Source organism: Trichosurus vulpecula, chromosome 1 (assembly GCF_011100635.1).
Source record: "Trichosurus vulpecula isolate mTriVul1 chromosome 1, mTriVul1.pri, whole genome shotgun sequence".
Lineage (NCBI taxonomy): Eukaryota > Metazoa > Chordata > Mammalia > Diprotodontia > Phalangeridae > Trichosurus > Trichosurus vulpecula.
The window spans coordinates 307,010,384-307,034,222 of NC_050573.1; the positions used below are offsets into that span (position 1 = coordinate 307,010,384).

Sequence of the window (23,839 nt, forward strand, 5' to 3'; positions counted from 1 at the left end):
AACTGCTTTGGCTCCATCCCATAAGTTTTGGTATGTTGTCTCATTATTGTCATTCTTTTGGATAAAGTTATTGATTGTTTCTATGATTTATTGTTTTATTCTCTCATTCTTTAAGATTATTTAGTTTCCAATTAATTTTTAGTCTATCTTTCCATGGTCCTTTTTCACATGTAATTTTTATTGAATCATGGTCAGAAAAGGATGCATTCAATATTCCTGCCTTTCTGTATTTGTGAGGCTTTTACGCCTTAATACATGGGTCATTTTTTGTACAGGTGCTATGTATGCTGAGAAAAAGGTATATTCCTGTCTATCCCCATTCAGTTTTCTCCCAAGGTCTACCATATCTAACTTTTCTAAGATTCTTTTCACCTCCTTAATTTCTTTCTTGTTTATTTTGTGGTTAGATTTATCTAGTTCTGAGAGGGGGAGGGGGAGGTCCACCACTAGTATAGTTTTGCTGTTTCTTCCTGTAACTCGCTTAACTTCTTCTCTAAGAATCTGGATGCTATACCACTTGGTGCATATATATTTATTATTGATATCATGCCCTTGCTGCTTTGACCAGCTCCAAATCCACTTTCCTATCCTAACATTTCACCTGGACAGCTAGACTTCATCCTGCCATGCTCCTGCAGGTGTACTTCTACCTCATGCTCCATGAACAGTAAACAAAACAATAATACTATTGCTTCTAGAAAAGGAGAGTGTCAACTGACCACTCTATGGCTCCATTAACCATCTCTGTGATTTCTTACATCAAAATGCTAGCCATCCTTCTCCTATATTTTGTCCCCCATCAGAATACAAGCTCCTTGAGAGCAGAAACTTTCTTTTGTATTTGTAACCTGGAGTTTGTCCCAGTGCTTAGGCACATGGTAAGCCCTTAAGAAATACTTTTTTCCTTCAGTCATTCATTCTCTTCTATAAAATAGCAATAGTAAGGCCTATACTACGTACCTCACCAAGTTGTTTTGCCATTCAAGTAAGATAATGTATATAAAGCACTTGGCAAACCCGAGCACAATATTTAAATATTATTGTTATGCAATTAGGAGAGAGATGCTGATGTTTTTATTTGGAAAATATCTCACAGATGCCATTTGCAAAAGAAGGTAATAACAAAGAATGCATCTCTTTAGCATATTAGTTCTTTCTACCTGCACACTCTACTTGATGTTCTACTGACTGGCTACATGTTCTGCAATGTCCCTTTTCTCCTCCTGTACTAGTTCCTTAAGGTAGGGACTGTTAAGTTTTTGTCATTGTAGCTCAAGTACATAGCATACTGTCATACCCATAGCGGCACCCAGCCAACATATATTGAATGTACATCTCCACTATCCCATCTGAAGTAAATAATTCTTTAGCTGTGATAGCCAAGAGCTCATTCTACACAACCATCCAATCACTTGATTCATTTCAAGAAAACATTCACAGTTTGGGGACAAAAATAAATACAGAAATAGATTATGTGTGAAATGCCATGACTTTAATCAGCAAATGAATTAAAATTAAGACAATCTTAAAATGTGTTTCTGAACAGTAATTTTATTGGGAAAATTTGATATAGCAAATAAGCCATGATTTTAAAATTCAGATATAAATATCTGGGGTTCTTTACTCAAATTGTATTTCCAGAAGTTTTATGGAGAAGAAACTCTGCCAAGGAATAAAATGCTTCCTGTGGAGTTGTGACGGATGGAGACTAGGAATGGGTGGTCAGCAGTAAACTCTTCTTCTGGCACCAACATGGCAAATGTTGCAATGCCTGCAGTGGCAGCTGCTGCCTCAGTGCCCTCTTCATTCACTTCCACAAAAGAGTGATGGACAATCTTAGAGATAAAGAGATCTCTGCTCCCTGACATTCCAGAGAGATCAGCCTTACCCCTGGTAAAGAGATCATGCAGACCCATTCGTGCTAACTCTGAGTTGAGGTTATAGGTGTTTTCCATCTTGAATTTGGGCAGACGAACATGAACATCAATGGCAGCCATATTTTTATGATTTGTCCATTCTGTTAAGTTTTCCATACTGAGCTGCTTTTCAATCTGAAATCAGAAAGACGAAGAGAAGATAAACCCTAACAACTAGACTGCATTAGTTGCCGAGATAGATGAATTGACAAAATGATTACAATTATTATTATTTATATGAATGGACAGCTCAAAGAAGTTGCTTTGTTCTTTTCCTGCCAATACCACCACAAAACTGACTCCTTTATGAGGACTATGTTCTTAACCAGCAGGCTGGCTGGTGATGATAGAACACAGATGAATTTCCATTACTAAAAGTCCAACGGGGGGAATTGGGGCATGTGATCTATATACTCAACAAATATTTACTGAGCTCTTACCAAATTCCTATACTTGTTATAAAACCTATGTTCACAGAATCACAGCATTTCCAGTTAGAAGGCTCCTTAGAGATCAGCCAGTCCAAAGCCTCATTTTAAACATAAGGAAATGGAATATTTAAGCTATAACTGACTTCTTATATACATGGGTTGTCTGCCCAGTAAGAAAATATGCTACTTAAGAGTAGCAGCCATTTTATTTTTCTGATTTTTTTCTCTATATCTCTAGTGCTGAGCACAGTCCGTGGCACAAAGTAAATACTTAATAAGTGATTGCTGATTGATTGATTGTTCAAGGTTACATAATAGCAAGGAGCAAGCCATGAGTGAACTTAGGTTTTGTGATGCTAATTCTATTCATCTTTCTTCTATACCAGGACATGTGCCTATCTGTGGAGGAACAAACTTTAAAAAGTACAAGAATCTTATTCTTCTACTTCCTATTAAGTTGAATCTCATGGTTTGTGGGTTAAAAAAATATTATGGGATGATTTGAATTTTGCCAGAGGAAAAAAATAACTATTATCTCCCACTGGTATCACCCTACTTTGAAACATTTTTTTCTTTGGTTTTCTGTTTATCTAAATTCAGGTGGTATTGTCTCTATCTCTGTCTCAGTCTGTCTGTCACTGTATGAAGCTCTAACAACAAGAATTTTGAAATCAATAAACCAAACTGAGCCAATTTGCTCTTTCCAAAAGTATAAAGCTTAAAAGCGTCAACTTAAAAGTCAACCTGTAAGCACGACTCAAGAGCCTTTAGATTACTGAAGCATACTTCCTATAGCACAAATGTCTCTTATTGGGTAGCTCTGATAACAACTTCAAAAGAGTTACAAGTAAGAATATGTTCATAGGGCAGCTAGGTAGTGCAGTGGAAAGAGCACTAGACTTGGAATCAGGAAGATTTCTCTTCCTGAGTTCAAATTCAGTCTCAGATATTTACTAGCTAGGTGACCGTAGGCAAGTCATTTAACCTTGTTTGCCTCAGTTTCCTCATCTCTAAAATGAGCTGGAGAAGAAAATGGCAAACCACTCCAGGATCTTTGCCAATAAAACCCCAAGTTGAGTTATGAAGAGTTGAACACAACTGGAAAATGACTGAACAACAACAAATATATTCATGGAGTCCCATTTATTTTAGTTATGGTGTGAAATCTGCTTTTTGCCCCCACAACTTGGAGTCATGTATGTATGTGTAAAACTCAATGTGTCCAAAGAAAGACTGTAAGGTATCCAAAGTGTTTAAGGTACCTCTTTCAGGCCAGTAGAATCATCCTCAATATCGTCTGGCAGTAGAATGATCATGCTTAGCTCATTGCCCTTGTAAGGAAGTTCTAATACTCGACACTTGAGAGCCTCAACGTAACCATAGCGCAGCTTCTTTTTCTGATACATCATTTTCACTGTTTTTTTTTCTCTCTGAACATTTAGAAACACACAAAATAAAGACAACCCAGAATACCATATGAAGAATGCTTCTTTTTTAAAAGAATACATTGTCCTTTGTAAAATGGCTATTTATTATATCCCTACTTCCCCCCTCACCTTGTTTAATCTAAATGGTGCATCCGTAGTAAGCGCTTTATCAAATTTCTCTTCCCAATTTCCTTTGAAATAGATGGCATTCACCAGCACAAGTTTAGTCAGGCTATCTACTGAACCTGATACCAATAGCTCCGGAATTTTACCTGAAAAGTGGGATGATTTATTAATTCATATATAAAAGCACCAAATCTAAACTAATCAAAATTATAATGTAACTGAATTGAGTAATACTTGACTTTTAACAAGTAAGAACCAATCCCTCATAAGCATGCAGAGGACTAAGTTAGAAAAGCCATGTCTAGAATGCTTACACACTAAATCAGACAATAAGCTATTCAGCCAGGTATGATACATAAACCACAAAGAAAGAAGTGGAATCCAACACAAATCCACAGCCAACAGGACAGAACAAGCAAGTCCAATTAGCTTTAGACATTTATCCATTAACAATGAACCTGACACTACAGGTGATTATTATTAGTTTAAATAAAATCATCCCTTGACAGTTCTTTTAAGTCACTAGTTAGTCACCTCTTCAGGTGTATGAAATGGAATAGTGAGAATCTAAAAGACTTTTTATCTCACCTCCAAAAGGCAATTTTTTTTGCTATGCAACTATAGTCTATGGTCAGGGAGTAGTGGTAACTCTAATAAATTTTTATGATATATAATCTAGGCATTTATTTTCTTTATTTTTTTTTAGTTTACAACACTGAGTTCCACAAGGTTTTGAGTTCCAAATTTTCTCCCCCTCCTTCTCCCTGCTCCCCCCCAAGACGGCATGTAATCTGATATAGGTTCTACATATACCTTCACATTAAACTTATTTTCCCAACAATCAAGTTGTAAAGAATTATAACCAATGAAATGAACCATGAGAAAGATGTAACAAAACCAAAAAGAAAAGAAAAAAGAAAAAAAAAGAGCAAATAGTTTGCTTCAATCTGCATTCAGATCCTGTAATTCTTTCTCTGGATGTGGATAGCCTTTTCCATCATGAGTCTTTTGGAGCTGTCTTAGAACCTTGCATTGTTGAGAAGAGCCAAGTCTATCAAAGTTAATCATCACAGAAGCAATGGTCTGTGATTGTGTACAATGTTCTCCTGGTTCTGCTCCCTTCACTCATCATCAGATCATGTAAGACTCTCCAGGTTCTTATGAAGTCCATCTGCTCCTCATTTCTTATAGCACAACAGTATTCCATTCCATTCACATTCCACAATTTGTTTAGCCATTCCCCAGTTGATGGGCATCCCCTTGATTTCCAATTCTTGGCCACAACAAAAAGAGTGGCTATAAACATTTTTGTACATGTGGATCCTTTTCCCATTTTTATGATCTTTTTTGGGATATGGACATAGAAGTGGTATTGCTGGGTTAAAGGGTAAGCATAGCCCTTTGGACTCAGTTCCAAATTGCTCCCCAAAATGATTGGATCAGTTCACAAGTTCACAACTCCACCAACAATGAATTTGTGTTCTAATTTTCCCACATCTTCTCCAACATTTGTCATTTTCCTTTTGTCATGTCAGCCAATCTGACAGGAGAAATGTGGTACCTCAGAGACATTTTGATTTGCATTTCGCTAAACTAGAGTGATTTAGAGCATTTTTCATATGACTATAGATAGCTTGAATTTCTTCCTATGAAAACTGCCTGTTTATATCCTTTGACCACTTATCAACTGGGGAATGACTTGTATTCTTATAAATTCAACTCAGTTCAACATATATTTTAGAAATGAGGCCTTTATTGGGACACTGGCTGTAGAAATTGTTTCCCAGCTTTCTGCTTCCTTCTAATCTGGGCTGCATTGGCTTTGTTTGTGAAAAACTTCAATTTAATGTAATTAAAATTATCCATTTTGTGTTTCATAATGTTCTCTCTCTCTTATTTGGTCATAAATTCTTGCTCTCCTCGTTTGCTTATATCTAAATCATGTATCCATTTTGACTTTATCTTTGTATAGGGTGTAAGATGTTTGTCTATGCCTAGTTTCTGCCATACTATTTTCCAGTTTTCCCAGCAGTTTTTCTTAAAAAGTGAGTTCTTATCCCAGAAGCAAATAGTAGATTACTATAGTCATTGACTGTTGTGTCTTGCATCATCATTAGGAATTATTAAGGCAAACAGACACATCGCAGATTTCATGGACATGCAAATGACTCCTCCTAAGGAAGCTGAGAAATAAGTTTTGTCTTCTATTGAATAGGCATCAGTTGAGGAATAGAGATGGAAGGCTTAGGATGGGGAAACGTTATAAAATGGCAACAGGGAAGGAGGAATACTTGTATTTATGCTATAGAATTGTATACATATATTGTATACATATATTGTATATACACTGTATACCAATAGATTTGGTTCAGTTTTCTACCTAGGGCACTCTTACCTTCTGTTTGCTCTTTGACCCACTGATTAATCTCCTTCCTTGCAGCTTCTGAAGCATTCTGGAAATCAACAGTGGCCAACTCAGCACCATATAATTTCTGGGTAGAACCCAAGAATTCCTACAAAAGGAAAGATTAAATAAAAGAATTAGAGTAGTTATAAAAAAAATCCTCCAAAGCAAGAGGAAGTGATAGAGAACTCTATTCCCACAGGTCAATAATATTCTGACACAGCTAACTCTTGCGCTTTTCTCTGGAGCTACATACAACTCATCAAAAAATATAGGAATTCTTCAGAAAGGATTTATCATTATCAGCTTTTCACAGTGAAAATTATAGAGAGTGTTTACACTCAACTAATCTGCCCCAGGGAGCCTCACAATGGCTTGGGCAAAATATCTTACTAGCTATCTTTAAAATCTGGGAATTTAACTCCCACTAAAAGAACGGATTTCAATTGATCTGAATATATTCTTATTGTCCATTTATCTGAAGCTTTTTAAAATAATTCTCACATTTATTAAAGCATGAAAATCAAAATAATATTCCTTACTGAGCTCATTTGTAAGTATTAAATTATATAGTAATTTAATAATGATCCTGGCTCTTTTATAAACTATTATTTGCATAGATTTTATAATATTTCAGGACAAGTACCATGTCAGTTATACACGCATACACTTACATATATGCATGTATATGTGAATCTGCGTGTATGAACAGTGTCCCAAAAGTCTTAGTGCAATTTTAAACACTACAACATACTGTAATTTCAAAAGTATAAAAGATACAAACTTACTAAAAAAATTGGAAAGTTTAATCATTTAACATTGAAACATATTTCCGTTTCTTAATAAAACTCAACATAACCACCAACTTGCACTATTTATCACTCTAGTTGATTTTTTGAACTGTGCAAAAAAACCCAATAACAAAAACTATCATCAGCTGCTACTCCTTAACTGAAAGGATCAAATTTGGAATCCTAGCCTTGGGATCATCCAAAGAAAAAGATTTTGATGCACACTCAACAATTCTGATATGACCCCAAGAGGAAAAGTCCAATGGAGATAGATCAGGTGACCAACATGGTGAAGCTCTAAGAAAACCACCTTTATCAATCTTGACTGATATGAGAGAGTATCATCCTAAAACAGTCAGGTATACCATGCATAATAACAAGGTACACTATCTTGTTAAAATTAAATAATTTATTATTCAAAATTCACAAAACTAAATGTGTAAAAAAAATTAAATAAGTAAGCTTTCAAGTTATATACGTATATACACATATATGCATAGATATACATACACACAATGAGAGAAATGATTATCAATAACCAATGATTTGGGGAGATCCAGAGATCCCCTTTTTTCTAAAGTCCTTATTTCAAAAGTTCAATCTCTGAAAGACAATGGTGATAATTAGATTTGATTAGTTTTCTTAATAATCTTGTTCAGACCCCTCGCAGGTGGGGAAGCCCATTGTGCTCCACTCAGATTTGGGTGAGAATAAATTATTTGAATAGATTACCCCAAAGCTGGGCAATTTAGAAGTAAATGATATAATCAAAGTTCATTGTAATATTCATTCTCTCATTAATTGTTAACCAATCCGGGTTGACTGCCACCTTCAGGAACACCCCTCTTCCAAGGCCATATAAGACAGGATCTATCATAAAGGTCTTTGGCATTTGAGAGTGTCGCTGACTTCTTTTATTAATAATATGCTACCTTTATTAACAAAATGATTAAATTACCCAGAAACTATGTCTCTAGAGCTTTTTAAACATCGCACATGCACACACACACACTCCTTTATATCTTCAATATCCCTAAACACAATGTATTGCACATAGTAGGGTCTCAATAAATTTTTCTTGGTTAGATGGTAACACTAATCTATTTGGTTGTAGGATCTTTTCAGCTTTTTAATGGATACCTAGATTAGTACATACTGGAAAGAAACTGGAGTTTTCCTCTTCATATACTGCCCCCTAACATACTTACTGAAAGGAAATCATATGACTTCTCTCCAAATAATCGGTTAGCAAGTTTCAAGATGTAAGAAGCTCCATGTTTGTTAATACTGGTGTTTAAGCTCTGAAATCTTGAATGAACTTCATCAACTTCATCAAAATGAAAGATCTGAATTGTTTAAAAAAAAGGAATTTTTAAAAAATGTATTTTATGAATAGGAAGATATTCTTCTATGTTTCCACCAATTTAATCCACTCTATTTTTTTGTCATTGATAATTTCTGAAACTCCATTTTATGCATTTTCAGTGGAGATCAAGCTTAAAGATATGAAAAATTTTAGTGAAAATTACATTGATAGAGATATGAATAACAATAACATCAGAAAATGTTTTTCCAAATTTCTATAAACAATTATACATTCACAAATGATATAAAATACTTAATAAACCACTCTTTCTCCTTGCCTCTTCTTTGCAAGATGACATAATTAAATAAATGAAACCAGAATTCTTTATTGCTTGTATGCTAACAATTTTTACTCCTCCATGCATGTAGTTAAGTATCAGGCTTTATTATCACTCTATATATCACACATGTAGGGACATAAATATATAGATACAGTATTATATACAATTATTTTTATTGAGAAATTATACAGTTAATCAGAATTAATGAGTCATGTCCTATATATAGACACAATATCGAATATGTTTTGTCCTTTTATAACTCTGATATTATCAGTAATGAATTTCTTCATATACCAACATATTCAAATAATACTCTAAGGTATAACATCCATATAGTCATTATTTCTATCAAAAGGCGCTAGATGGTTTTATGAAGACTGGGCTGAATCACTGGTTATAAAATGCAACAAACCTAACTATACAGCAGTACAAAGTACATGTAATTCATATGCAGGTAGACATGGGTGGTTACAATGAATGATTCACAGTTATTTAATTTTTTTTTTAAGAGCAAGGAAAAAACAAACACCTAAACCTCAAACTAGATCTTCCCTACGTTGTAGTAGCATATGGACGGAGATATGTGTGTATATGCATATATATATACACACACACATAAACACTCATATATATATATACATACACACACGTGTGTGTGTGTGTGTGTGTGTGTGTGTGTGCGCGTGTGTGTGTGAATGTGATTCCACTGGTATCAGGGACTCCTAGAATGTGAAACTTCCTAAATTTCTATCTATCAGGAAGTCAATCCTTCTTTACCTTAGAACCTTAGAGAGTTGCCTGAGGCAATGAGAGATTTAGTGACTTTCCTAACTACACAGCCACTATATACAAAGTACAGTTTGAATCCAGGTCTTCTTGACTCTAAGAAGACGGTTAGCCACTGTGCCAAAAAATCTCTCCTTTAAAATATAAGGTAACATAATCCCATAAAAGGCAATTTGTCTAAATGTCTTTATAACATATAAGGAGAAAACTAATTCTTTTTAAAATTAACAGCTATAGTAAGAACAGGATGGTTGTGATAAGTAAAATCTTTGGCTCATAATATTCTTCCCAAGCTGAGCTAATGCTCTATTGGAGCTATGTAGAAAAATACAGACAAACAAACAAAAGCCAAATCATTAATGCTTCCCTTACCAGCAAGCTAATGGCTTCACGGTTTTTTTCCCATTTAAATAATCTGGTGTACTTCCTAAGTCTTGATAAAGAGGGAGTCGTATTTTTCTCATAAAGGAAAAAAATACAGTAAAATAATCTTGTTTATGGCTTAGTATGTTGCATTATAAGTGAGATGCCTATGCTTTGGTGGTGGAGGTATTAATATAGTAGAATGGCAGCAGGAGTTATGAATACTTATAAATTTATATGGTGCTTTATAGATACAAAGTAGTTTATATGCATTAATTTGAACCACAGAACAATGCTCAGGCAGTTAGTGTAAATATTAATATGCCATTTTATATATGAAGAAACTGGACCTCACAGTGGTTAGATGACTTTCCCAAAGTCATGTAGCTAACAAGGACCTGGACCTAGGTTTTGACTACAAGATCAGTGATCCTTCCATTGGAGGAAAGTATTCTCATAGGTCAGGAGAAATCTCATGAAGTCACTAGTAAATTCTCAGTGCCTATAGGAAGACCTATACCCAAATCATCCCAGAAAGATAGCTGGCTACCATTTTATTTATTTTTTTGGCTACCATTTTAAAGAAAATTCTCTGGAGAAAAGTTTTCATCACCTTCATCTTGGGTACAGTGTTTCCATTTCTTGTAATTGGTTGGTTGCTGTCCTTCATTTTCGAAGAGGACCAAAATGACATCACTATGTTGAAGTCAAAGTGCAGTGTGTCTGACTATGGCTGATCAGACCAACATGAGCTCTGAATGCTTTACCAAAGGTCTGGCACAAATAGTCCACATGAACATATCTTATCATAGTGGTGGCCTGAAAGTTCTTTCAATTGTCTAATGATCCAGGTGTGGGGAACCTGCTGCCTCAAGGCCACATGTCGCCCTGTAGGTCCTCAAGGCCCTTGGACTGAATCAAAACTTCACAGAACAATTCCCCTTAATAAAATGATTTGTTCTGCAGCCTCAAGGCCATGGGTTCCCCACTCCCTAAACCATAAAGCTTTGATCATTTGTGTGTATGTGTATGTGTATGCCTGACAGATCCTATCGTATAAGATGTACATTGTGACAGTATATGTTACATTACCATACCACCATATGCAAAGTAGCAATAGAAACCCATCCAATGTCAATATATTTCTGCTAGTGGGAAAAGGTTGTCAAACATAAATTAACCCCATCTTGGATGGGTTGCTTTTTCAAGAAATTTGGCTTCATACTTAAGCTAAATATGTGATAATATCATTTAACTTTTAACAACTGAAAACTGAAAAACTAGTATTAGGTAATACATATAGCAGGGAACTCTCCTTTCATATTAATAAGAAAGAATTTTTCCTGACCTTTGACATTTGTGCTTCAGTGTCACCTCTGGCTCCCACAAGTACCATAGCCAGAGCTGTTGAAATGCTCAATGGAGAGATGAAGATGTTTTCTTTTGGATGGGTATCAGCCAAGGTCTTGTAGAGCCCAACAGCAAAACGGGTATTTGCCACACTCAGCTGTTCCATGATTTAAGACTACAATAAAAAAAATAACATCCAGTGATATATCTTGGGGACATGCCAACCAATCTGGTGTTAGCATTTTCCCCAGTCCTCAGCCTGTTCTGACTGGACTGCAGAAGCCCAGGATCACACCTAAAGGGAGGGAGGGAACAAACCCTTTTAGGCCTTTCTGACTTCTTCCTAATACATAAAATGTGCTTTCTTGGAAGGCTAGGAGGACTAATCCAAGACTAATGTTCAGTGGTAACCCAATGTCTGGTTCTACTTTACTAAAGATGTGACAATAATCTTTTCTCCAGCTGGATTGGATGTATACAGGTAGATAAATCTGTAGCATCTTTATTATAAGTTGTCAATTAAATGTTACATGTATTGTAGTTGTCTGTCTAAGATTCCTACTTCCTAAGAGACTGCAAGATCCATGAGGTTAGGGGCCAGGCTTTGCCTCTTCAATTAAACATGCATTTATAAAGTGTTTACAATGTGCAGAGCACTATGCTAGGTGCTGGGGATACAAAAGGATATGGGAAAGACCTCCACCTGTGACCTCAGTAGTATAAGGAACTCCCGTGAGGAAACTCTCTCTACCAAAACAAATATACCTTCTATGCAAATTAGTCTTAGAGAACTGCAGCAGCAGGAGAGTTAATTATTAATATTATTAATAAAGAATTTTTAGTGACATTTAGCTATATTTAAGGTTCGCAGCACACTTTACAGATATTGTCATTTGATCCTGGGAGGTAGATGCTAAGATTTTTTACAGATGAGGAAACTGAGGCAACTACGAATTAAGTGACTTGCCTAAAGTCACATATTAAGTTTCTGAGGACCCATTTGAACTCGCGTCTCTCAGAATCACAAAGTCTGTATACGTCAAAGGCAAAACAAAATCAAGATTTCAGCAAATGCGGAGATCTCCCAGCGCCTTACGTGATGCTCTTACACAGTGGTTGATCTGCAAATGTTCCCTCCTCCCTCATCCAACTGAAAAGACCCTTGTCACAAATATGCGTAGTCAAGCAAAACAAATTCCCTCATTGGCCACACCCTACGCCCACCCCCCACCCCCCAAATGTAGGAGATTAATTTCTGAGCACTAACATTTCGGAGGAAAGTACTTTTGGGCTCTACACCTACACATATTGCATTTGCCCCAGGTCTTCCTGAAAAAAAAGAAAATGTGGAAAACCAGGAAAACCAGGAAGAACTGATCCCTATAGGGTTCAGGGCAAGGGTGGGGAACCCGCAAAGATGTGCGGAAAGGGAGGAAAGGACGAATAGTCCGCGTAGTCTGAGGTCCCCGAGCTCTCCCAGAACAATTCCCCGCACTCCTCCCCACCCCGGACACAGCTGTAGATTCTAGACGGAGAGACTAAAACCCTCCGATCTGTAGTTTCACTTTCCCCTTGAAGAAAACAGCAGTTTCCGAGGCTTCCTGAGCTCCCTTTTCTCCCAGCCAGGAGGGAGAACCTCTTGCGGACTGGAGGCGTTTCTACGGCTCGCTCTGCAGTTTCACTTCCTCCTCTCTGGTCATAGAGAACCACCCCCTTGCCTAGCTTCCTGCTCACCCCCCCACCTCCAACAAAGCCGCCTGGGATCGCCAGAGGCTGGAGGCTAACGTAGGAGGAACCATGGAGCCGCCCACAGGATCCAGTAATAGGGTAGCGGGGCGGTGCCGTGTACGGGGCTGGGGGGATCTCCAAGTTTGAAGCTTCTTCCTTCTTAGTCAATCGCTGCCTTCGCAGCCCCATTCCGCTGCTCTTTCCGTGGGCTTGAATGTATGTGGATGCCTAACGGGAAGTTCTTTTCTGAGCTGTAGGAGTGGACCCTGTACTGGGCAGCGCTTCCTAGAACTGGGGAACCCCGGGGGTTTTCCTGAACTGAGTACTCTTGCACCTGCCAAACTAAGTCAGATGTCCGGCTTGGAGGAAGTCTAAAGGCTCCAGTAGAGAGAAGGGTTAACAAGAGCACTACAGATTTTTGCGCGCGAACACACACACACACACACACACAGTCTCTCTCTCTCTCTCTCTCTCTCTCTCTCTCTCTCTCTCTCTCTCTCTCTCTCTCTCTCTCTCTCTCTCTCTCTCTCTCTCTGTCTCTCTCTCTCTTTCTCTCTCCCTCTCTCTCCTGCTTCTCCTCCTCCTCTCTACCTCCCTCCCCCCCTCCCCCTTTTCCTATTGATGTAGCCCCAGGAGGGGTGCTCTTACCGGGTCAGGGTCTGGATAGAGGAAACTGGAGACAGTCACCTTTCTGACAAGAAGACAACTTCTGAGACTAAGCCAGCCCAGCTGCGGTGCCTTCTATAGTCGGGAAGGCTTGGCTAGAAGGGGTGGGTCCAGAGATGCTTGTGCCTGGGGGGCGGAAGTCACCCCGGGTGGAGAAATCGGGTGTGTTCTCCCTACGTCGGGTAGGGCAAAAGTCCGTAGTGAATAATGGAGCCACTTTTCTCCTTTTCGTCTCTTTTTGATTTTTATCCTTGCTTTCTTTGTTACCATTTTTACTTATAATCAGAAGTTCATTAGTCACCTAGATCAATCAAGAAATTGAACCACTTGCTAAATAAATTAATATGCTATATACAATTATGCTGAAGTGACTATAAGTGGAATACTACAATCTATTCAATTAGCATCTACAATTAAAAGAAATTGCTTATTTTATATTGAGCTTTCTTTGGAGAGACATCAGTCCAGGTTAGATGGACTTGTTTTCCTAAAGAGTCAAGGACTGCTCTGCTACTTGCCAAGATGACACACTTCCCGTCTCAACCAACCCCACTCCAATGGCAGGATCACTTCTGGGCTGTTAATAGACTTCTTTTTTGTACAGAAAGTGTGATTTAATCACTGTAGGAATTATCTCAACAAATACAGATCTACACTTCCTCTGTAGCATATAGTTTTAGAGAATTGTCCAGGGCTTCTTGCACAGCTAGTAAAAAGATAACTAATTAGTTGGATGTAATTCTACCTGACCATCAAAACAGTCTCTTCATGTAGAGTCTTTTAAACCAATTAAACTATCAAAACTATAGCTAGCAGAAAGATAGGATGACATGGCGGAAGGAACCCTGGATTTGGAATCAGAGGACCTGGGATTGGATTCCTTGTCTTTTCCTATTTGTGTGACCTTGGGCAAATTAATTTTCTTCTAGGACCTTGTTGATGTGTAAAATAAGGGAATTGGGCTAGCTATTCTCTAACTTTTTTTCTATCTCCAAATTCGTGCACGTGCTTTCCCCTGTAGTGTGCTTTCCAAACCTCTCTTCTTCCCCAAACAGCCTTTATAAAACTTTGTTTTATGTCACTTTAATTGTTTTCCTTTATTTTCAGCTGTTTGCAATTGAGGGGAAATGTCTGATTTCTTCATTATGATATACACTATGTTTTTCATGATAGTAAATGAAACTGAAAAGGAAAAATAGAAACTTGAAAGACAGTGATGCCTCATTTATCCATGATTGTATCCATTCCGTAGAATACGGAAATTCTCCTTAAATCTGATGTTTAAGTATTATAACTTATTTTTGACTACTTCTGGTGGAATGCATTATATATTTCTTTCTCTTTAAACAAAATGTGTAATCTAACCTTTCCTTGATAGCTCAGGGTCATGATTATTAATGCTATGTATTTTGCTATATTTGTTTTTCCACAGGCTTATTGCACTGCATTCAGCAATTTGCTTGTAATCTAAACGGTCCCATACTGTTATGCTTTTGAGTATTAAGTTGAACTTGCTTTTCATATCTTTCTGTTTTCTATTTCTCTGTTTCTCTTTTTCTAAAAAGGGAGATTTTGGGTGTATGTTAAGATTCGACATTAATGGTGGTGCCCTTCCCCTCTTGCCCCTCCCCCTGCCTTAGTATTTAGCACAGTGATTGACATATAGTAAGTACTCAATAAATGCTTTTTCATTCATTGATCCTTTCCCTTTATATGTGTGTGTGTGTGTATAAAATGTGTGTGTATTTATATTCCAATTTATTTATACATTCTCTCTTTTTATATATAGTTATATTGTCTCACTATACATACATATAGATGGGTGTATGTGTAGGGAGACTGTGTTTGTTACCTCCGCAATAAAATATAAAGATAAAATCTTGTTTGGTTTTAAAGTCCTTCAAAACCTGCACCCTACCTTCTGCATTGCAAGTCTTCTTACACTTGTTTCCCTTCCAAATACACTGCAATCCAGTGATACTAACCTGCTGTCCCTCACATAGGATACATTCCATCTCCTAACTCTTGAGCGTTTTTACTGGCTGCCTGTCATGTCTGTAATGTTCTCCTTCCTCATCTCCATCTCCTAGTTTCCCTAACTTCTTTCAAGTTTCAGCTAAATTTTCACTTCTAGAGGCAGTCTTAATCAGTTATCCTTAATTCTTTTTAAAATAATATTTTATTTTCCCCAATTAAATGTAAAAACAATTTTAAAGTTTTTTTTTAATTCCAAATTATTTCCCTCCCTCCCCCCAAGAAGGTAAGCAATCTGGTATAGGTTATACCTGCACAATCGTGTAAAACATATTTCCATATTAGTCATTTTGTGGAAGAAACCTCAAATCAAAAAAAAAGCAAAAGATAAAAATGAAAATAGTATGGTTTGATCTGTATCCAGTTCTTTCTCTGGAAGCAGATATCATTTTAAAAAATAATATTTATTTTCCAATTACATCTAAAAACACTTTTAACATTCTTTTTTTTTTTGTTTTGAGTTCCAAATTCAATTCCTCCCTCCTCTGCCCCCTCCCTGAAATGGTAAGCAATCTGATGTAGGTTATACATGTGCAATCATGTAAAACATATTTACATATTAGTCATTTTGTAGAAGTAAGAAAGAATGAGAAAGAAGGCAAGTTTTGGTGTGTATTCAGATGGCATCAGTTCTTTCTCTGGAGACTGAGGACATTTTTCATTATGAGTCCTTTGGGATTTTCTTGGATCACTGCATTGATGAAAATAGCTAAGTCATTCACAATTGATCATCCTACAATATTGCTGTTACTGTATATGATGTTCTCCTGGTTCTGCTCATTTCACTCTGCATCAGTTCATGTAAGTCTTTCCAGGTTTTTCTGAAATCATTCTGCTCATCATTTCTTACAGCACAATAGTATTGCATTAAAATCATATACCACAACTTGTTCAGCCATTTCCCAGTTGATGGGTACCCCCTCAATTTCCAATTCTTAGCCACCATTAAAAAAAGCTGCTGTAAATACCCTCATACAAATAGGTCCTTTCTCCTTTTAAAAAATCTCTTTGCAATATAGACCTAGTAGTGGTATTGCTGGCTCAAAAGGTATGCACAGTTTTATAGCACTTTGGGAACAGTTCCAAATTGCTCTCCAGAATGGTTGGATCAGTTCATAATTCCACCAACAATGCATTAATGTCCTAATTTTTCCACATCCCCTCCAACATTTATCATTTTCCTTTTCTGTCATATTAGCCAATCTGATAGGTATGAAGTGATACCTCAGGGTTGTTTTAATTTGCATCCCTCTAATCAATAGATTAAGATTCAGAGCATTTTTTATAAGACAGCTTTGATTTCTTTGTCTAAAAATTACCTGTTCATATCATTTTACTATTTATCAATTGGGGAGTGACTTTTATGCTTATAAATCTGACTCAGTTCTCTATATATTTGAGTAATGAGGCTTTTTATTAAAGACACTTTCTATAAAAGTTTTTCCCAGTTTTCTGCTTTCCATCTAATTTTCATTGCATTAATTTTGTTTGTGCAAAACCTTTTTAATTTAATATAATCAAAATTATCCATTTTACATTTCATAATGCTTTTTATTTCTTGTTTGATTCCAAATTTCTTCCCTTATCAATCATGCTCCTCTAATTTGCCCAGGGTATCACTTTTGGTGTCTAAATCATGTGCCTCATTTGACCTTATGTTGGTATACAGTATGAGGTGTTGGTCATCACCTAGTTTCTACCATATTGCTTTGCAGTTTTCCCAGCAGTTTTTGTGAAATATAGTGAGTTCTTGTCCCCAAAATCTCAGATGGGGTTTATCAAACATGAAATTACTATGGTCGTTTACTACAATGTATACCTAATCTATTCCACTGATCCACAATACTATTTCTTAGCCAGTACTAGATTGTTTTGATGATTACCACTTTATAATACAATGTGAGATCTAGTATGGCTAGGCCACCTTCCTTTCCTTTTTTATTTAATTGATTTCCTTAATATTCTTGACCTTTTGTTTTTCCAGAAGAATTTTTTAAACCATTTTTTCAAGCTCTATAAAATAATTTTTGGTAGTTTGATTGCTATGCCACTGAATAAGTAAATTAATTTAGATAGAATTGTCATTTTTATTATATTGGTTCTGTCAACTCAGGAAAAATTAATATTTTCCAGTTTCTTAGATCTGACATTATTTGTGGGAAAAATGTATTATAATTTGTGTTCATATAGTTCCTGGGTTTATCTTGGCAAGTAGACTCCCAAGTATTTTATACTGTCTACAGTTATTTTAAAATAGAATTTCTCTTTGTATCTCTCACTGCTGGACTTTGTTGGTTTTACAAATGTTGAACCAGCTCTGCATTCCTGGTATGAATCCCACCTGCTCATAATCTATGTATCCTTATGATGCTTTACTGTAATCTCCTTGCTGGTATGTTATTTCAAATTTTTGCATCAATATTCATTAGAGAAATTGGTCTCTAGTTTTCTGTCTCTGTTTTTGCACTTCCTAGTTTAGGTATCAGCACCATATTTGTGACATATAATGGATTTGGTAAAACTCCTTCTTTGCCTATTTTTTTTCAAATAGTTTATATAGTATTGGGATTAATTGTTCCTCAAATATTTAGTAGAATTCACTTGTGAATTCATCTGGCCCTATGTATTGGTAATGTAAATGGGAAGATGTTTCCCATCCTTAATAGGCCCATGTGACCTGCCTGGGTCACATGGAAGCCTGCATTACATAAGCCTGTGGTGGGAGGAGCTTGCCCAAAAGGTGGAGTAGGAAAGGGTGGAGCAAGAAGTCCAAGGTTGCTGCAGCTTGAGGAGAGAGAGGAGGCAGAGAGAGCAGCAGCCAGAGTGAGCTCAAGCTAGGGAGTGATTTTGCTTGAGGGTGTTTGTGGGGGGCCCTAACAGAGGGAAGGCTTGGGGATGTGGGTGCCCCTTGCATTGCTAATGTGCATAGATTTCTTTGTTACTATGAGAGATTTGGCTTTCTGGTGTTTGAATAAATGTTTTGGTTCTGCCTTCAATGAGGAGAGTCCGTGAGTACTGCATTGGCTCTACACCTTGGTGACTTCTTCTTAGAAAGTTCATTGATGACTTGCTCAATTTCTTTTTCTAAAATGGAATTATTTAAGTATTCCATTTCCTCTTCTGTTAATCTGGGCAATTTATATATATTTTTTAAAACATTTATCCATTTCACTTAGATTGTCATAATTATTGGCATATAATTGGGCAAAATGGCTCCAAATGATTGCAATTATTTCCTCTTGATTGGTGATGAATTTATCTCTTTCATTTTTGATGATGGTAATTTGGCTTTCTTCTTTCCTTTTTTAAATCAAATTAACCAAAGGTTTATCTATTTATTTGTTGTTGTTGTTTTTAAATAAAACTAGCCTCTTGTTTTATTTATTAGTTCAATGGTTTTCTTTCTTTCAGGTGTATTACTCTCTCTGATCTTCAGGACTTCCAATTTGGTATTTAATTGGGGATTTTTAATTTGTTCTTTTTCTAGTTCTTTTTTTTAAAAGTGCATGCTTAATTCAATGATCTGCTCTTTCTCTGTTTTATTGACATAAACATTCAGAAATATAAATTTCCCCCTAAGTATTGCTTTGGCTCTTTCCCATAAATTTTGGTATGTTGTCTCATTGTTTGTCTTTCTCTTTAATGAAATTATTGTTTCTATTATTTGTTCTTTGATCCATATTTCTTTAAAATTAATTAGAACTAAATAAGGAGAGTCTGTTATATTGTGTGATTCAGAACTATCCTAATCTGTCTTTCTATGACCCTTTATGGAATGTAATTTTAATGCGTTGTGATCTGAATAGGATGCATTTAATATTTCCACTTTGCTGCATTTAGTTATATGGTTTTTTTATGCCCTAACATAGTCTATTTTTGTTTAGATGCCATGGACTTCTGAGGAAAAGGTATGTTCCTTTCTATTCCCATTCAGTTTTTGCCACATGTCTATCATATCTAAATTTTCTAAAATTCTATTCACCTCCTTAATTTCTTTCTGGTTTATTTATTTATTTATTTATTTTGGGTAGATTTATCTAGTTCTGAGAGGGGAAAGTTGAGGTCCTCCACTAGTATAGTTTTACTGTCTACTTCCTCCTGTAGCTCATTTAACTTCTTTAAAAATTCAGATGATATACCATTTAATGCATATACATTTAGTATTTATATTATTTCATTATCTATGATACCTTTTAGCAAGCTATAGTGTCCTTCTTTATCTTTTCATTAGATCTATTTTTGTTTTTGCTTTGTCTGAGATGATTTTTTTGTGGGCAACTGGGGTTAAGTGACTTACCCAGGATCACACAGCTAGTAAGTATGTCAAGTGCCTGAGGCTGGATTTGAACTCAGGTCCTTCTGACTCCAAGGCAGGTGCTCTACTCACTGCACCACCTAGCTGCCTCCATGATTGTTACCTCTACTTTTTTTTTTACTTCAGCTGAAACATAATAGATTCTTCTCCAGCCTTTTATCCTCACTCTGTGTGTGTCTCTCTCTTCAAATGTGTTTTTTGTAAACAACATGTTGTAGGATTCTGTTTTTTTAATCTTCTCTGTTATTCACTTCTGTTTTATGAATGTGTTCATCCCTTTCACATCCAAATATGTGATTACTGTGTATTTCTTTTCATCCTATTTTTCTCCTGTTTATCCTTCTCTGTCTCTGTCTCTCTCTCTCCTTTCACCCTGTCCCTCCTCACAAATGTTTTGTTTCTGACCACCACCTTTCCCAATCTGCCTTCTCTTTTATCTTTTACCCACCCCTTCTTATGCCCTCCTCCTTTCCTACTTCCCTGTTGGGTGAAATACATTTCTTTATCCAACTGAGTGTGTATGTTATTTCCTGTTTGAGCCAATTCTGATGAGAATAAGGTTGAAACATTGCCTGCCACCCCCTCATCTTTCCCTTCACTGTAATAGCTCTTTCATGCCTTTTCATGTGAGATAATTTATCCAATCCTACCTCTTCCTTCCCTCTTCTCACAGTGCAATCCTTTCTCACCCCTTCATTTTTTTTGTATCATGACATCGTAGTCAACTTATACCTGCACCTGCTGTCTATGTATATTCCTCCTTACTGCTCTAATAGTGATAAAGTTCTAAAGAGTTACAAGTGTCATCCTCCTGTGTAGGGATGTAAATAATTTAACCTTATTGAATCTGTTGTGTTTTCTCTTTCCTGTTTACCTTTTTATGATTCTCTTGAATCTTGTATTTGAAAAAAAAATTCTTCAGCTCTAGTCTTTTCATCAGATTTGCTTGAAAGTCCTCTATTTCATTGAAGATCTATTTTTCCCCTGAAGGATTGTACCCAGTTTCACTGGGCAGGTAATTCTTGGTTGTAATCCTTGCTCTTTTGCCTTCCAGAATATTGTATTAGAAGCCTTTCAATCCTTTAATGTAGAAGCTGCTAAATCCTGTTTAATCCTGACTGTTGCTCCATGATATTTGAGTCATTTCTTTCTGACTGCTTACAATATTTTCTCCTTGACCTCTGGGTCAAGGGAGCTCTGGAATTTAGCTATCATATTCTTGGGAGTTTTCATTTGTGGATCTCTTTCAGGAGGTGGGCAATAGCTTCTTTCAATTTCTATTTTACCCTTGAGTCTAGAATATCAGGGCAGTTTTTCTTGATAAATTCTTGAAAAATGATGTCCAGGTCATTTTTTGTTCATAGCTTTCAGGTAGTCCAATGATTCTTAAATTACCTTTGCTCAATCTATTTTCTAGGTCAGTTGTTCTTCCAATGAAATGTTGTATATTTTTTCCTAGTTTTTCATTCTTTTGATTTTGTTTGTTTCTTGTTTTCTCATGAAGTCATGTAATAGTAATTAAGGTGGGACTTTTTGGTGTTCTTCTCTTAAGTGTCTTTAATGATTCTGGCCTTTGTTTGAATGGGGCAGATAAAGTGGGATCTTTTTGTCTTGGAGTATTTCTCAGCGCTGAGACAACTGGGAGTCATTGATTTGTATATGATGTGATCCTGGGGATGGGGAACTTTCCCACACCCAGCCTGGGTGAGGTCAGAGCCCTCAGGGCTCTGAACAGGATATAATTGAGGAGAGCTTGGCCTTTGACTTTTGGGGCACAGTCATGGAAAGAGTGTTGAGACTCTGGGCAAGCTGCAACTGCCCCCCAGCTTTGCCACCCAGATATTGGTGTTTCTCTGGTAACTATGAATTGTGATTTGAATCAGACAAGGTCTGTCTGTTGATGTTTGTAATTTCTGTTTGTATTTGCCTTGAAGTTCAGGGGGCTGATCTTTTCCCCCTGAACTAAGTGAATGATATGTATGTTTGATTAAACTGGGATTGTTAATCCCTTAAAGTTACTTTCCTTAGTAAAGCAGATCAGAGAACCTGTGTTGGCAGCTTTCTGTGTGCCGGTTGTTGGCAGGTCTTACACCCCTATAGCAGCTGCTAGCAGATTGTTGCTACAAGTCATTACCTTTCACTTGCCCAATTCTAATTTTTAAGGAATTATTTTCTTCAGTGACTTATATGTTAAAGTTGGACTCTGCTCTAGTGTTGTAGGGGGTATTGTCCCAAGCTTCTTGCATGGTGGTATGGGACCTTACTACTGGGCTCCAACAAGAGCTGCAGGGCCTCACCATTGGGCTGTGCCAGGGCAGGGGACCGCACTGCTGGGCTGCAGTGGGGGCTAGGGCTGTGGGGCTTCACTGCTGAGCCAGGCTGGGGGCCTCACCACTCAGTGGCACTGGGGGCCCCAGGGCCTCACTTCTGGCCTATCCTGGCAATTGGGGCCTAACTTCTGGCTTGTCTGGATGCTACCTGTGCTAGACTGCACTCCCCTTTTGCTCCTGTGAAACAAGACCTTTCTTGCCAACCTTCTAAGTTGTCTTGGAATGGAAAATTGTTTTACTCCATCCTTTTGTTGGTTCTGCCACTCCACAATTCATGTTGAGGCATTATTTTATAGTTATTAGGGGGTGAACTTGGGAGAATTCATGCAAGTTCTGCCTTACTCTGCTATCTTGGCTCCACCCTCTCCAATCATTCTTAATTCTAATGGCCTCCCTTTGTGGATTATTTCCAATTTAAAGTGTTTATGGTTTGACTCTGTATTGTAGTTTGCATGTTATATCTCTCATTAGACTGTGAGCTCCTTGAAGGCAGGGACTGTCTTTTGCCTCCCTTTGTATCCCTAGCACTTAACCTAGAGCAAGGCACATAGTAAATTCTTAATAAACATTGACTATATATTTACATATTCACTCCCCATAGTTTTATATACACATATATATATATACGCATACACATACATATATATACACACACACATATATATATATATACATACATATATATACACACACACACACACACATATGTGTATGTGTGTATATATATATGTGTGTGTGTATATATATATTTCCATTTTGCCTTTCTTGACTGTCTTTCTTCAGGTTTGTATAGGTACCATAATTCTGTCAGATTGTATATGCTTGTTTTATGATGCCTTGGACCTGAGGCTAACTAGTATAGTAACTTCTTAACCATTTGGTGCGTATTAGTGGCTTAAGCTATAGGAACAATGTCAACAAAATATTTGTATCTCAAGGACTTGACTTGAAGACCTTCATATTTATTGTATTCATAGTTTTATCAGATACTGCTGATACTAATGGCAACCTCTCTGTGCCTTCTCATCCTATTAGTAATCTTAAAGAAATGGGCCATTAATAGCTAATCTCTAATTTATGTTTAGATCAATCACTAAAACTATCAAATGGCTACTGTGAACATGTCAATATGAGGTGCTTTGCTGACCTAAAATAAAGAGAAAACCCTGAAAATGGAATCATACAATCCTAGAATTGAATAAGGCTTTTAAAATTTACTTTGTCCAACCTCTGTTTTGAAATAGTTGTAGAATTGTAGCACCTGTAATGGCAAGCAAGGTGGGACTTTTTGCTGTTTTTTTCTTTTGGAGTGCTTCTCAGCACTAAGGCAAAGTCGTGCCTTTGATTGAGTCTTGCCTTTGTTTGACTCAGAAGTCTTTGACTGAATCAAGAGTCTTTGATGACCTGCATAAGTCTCAAGAAAGTCTAGGTCATATGAGTTTGAGTCACACAGTTGTGATGCCCTCTGTGGGCTGACCCTAAAAAAGTATATATATGTACACTGAGGTTAGCATTTTGTTTTGGGG

The 23,839-nt window shown here is 36.8% G+C and overlaps 1 protein-coding gene across 5 annotated transcripts; it reads right to left on the reverse strand.

Moving 5' to 3' along the window:
* Nucleotides 1-1,532: 1,532 nt before the first annotated feature.
* Nucleotides 1,533-13,763, reverse strand: LOC118834556 (leukocyte elastase inhibitor-like). Of its 5 annotated transcripts, none has more exons than XM_036742005.1 (7): nucleotides 12,746-12,934; nucleotides 11,239-11,415; nucleotides 8,304-8,441; nucleotides 6,296-6,413; nucleotides 3,904-4,046; nucleotides 3,610-3,777; nucleotides 1,533-2,051 (listed from the first exon to the last, which is right to left on the reverse strand). In XM_036742005.1, exons 2-7 carry the CDS (start codon nucleotides 11,404-11,406, stop codon nucleotides 1,647-1,649), a joined length of 1,140 nt encoding a protein of 379 aa, XP_036597900.1. In that variant the 5' UTR covers nucleotides 11,407-11,415; nucleotides 12,746-12,934; the 3' UTR covers nucleotides 1,533-1,646. The 5 variants fall into 5 exon arrangements, with proteins under 5 accessions (XP_036597900.1, XP_036597899.1, XP_036597902.1 ...); XM_036742004.1 differs by lacking the exon at nucleotides 12,746-12,934 and adding an exon at nucleotides 13,617-13,763 and having other exon boundaries at nucleotides 1,541-2,051; XM_036742007.1 differs by having other exon boundaries at nucleotides 1,541-2,051; nucleotides 12,786-12,906.
* Nucleotides 13,764-23,839: the final 10,076 nt, after the last annotated feature.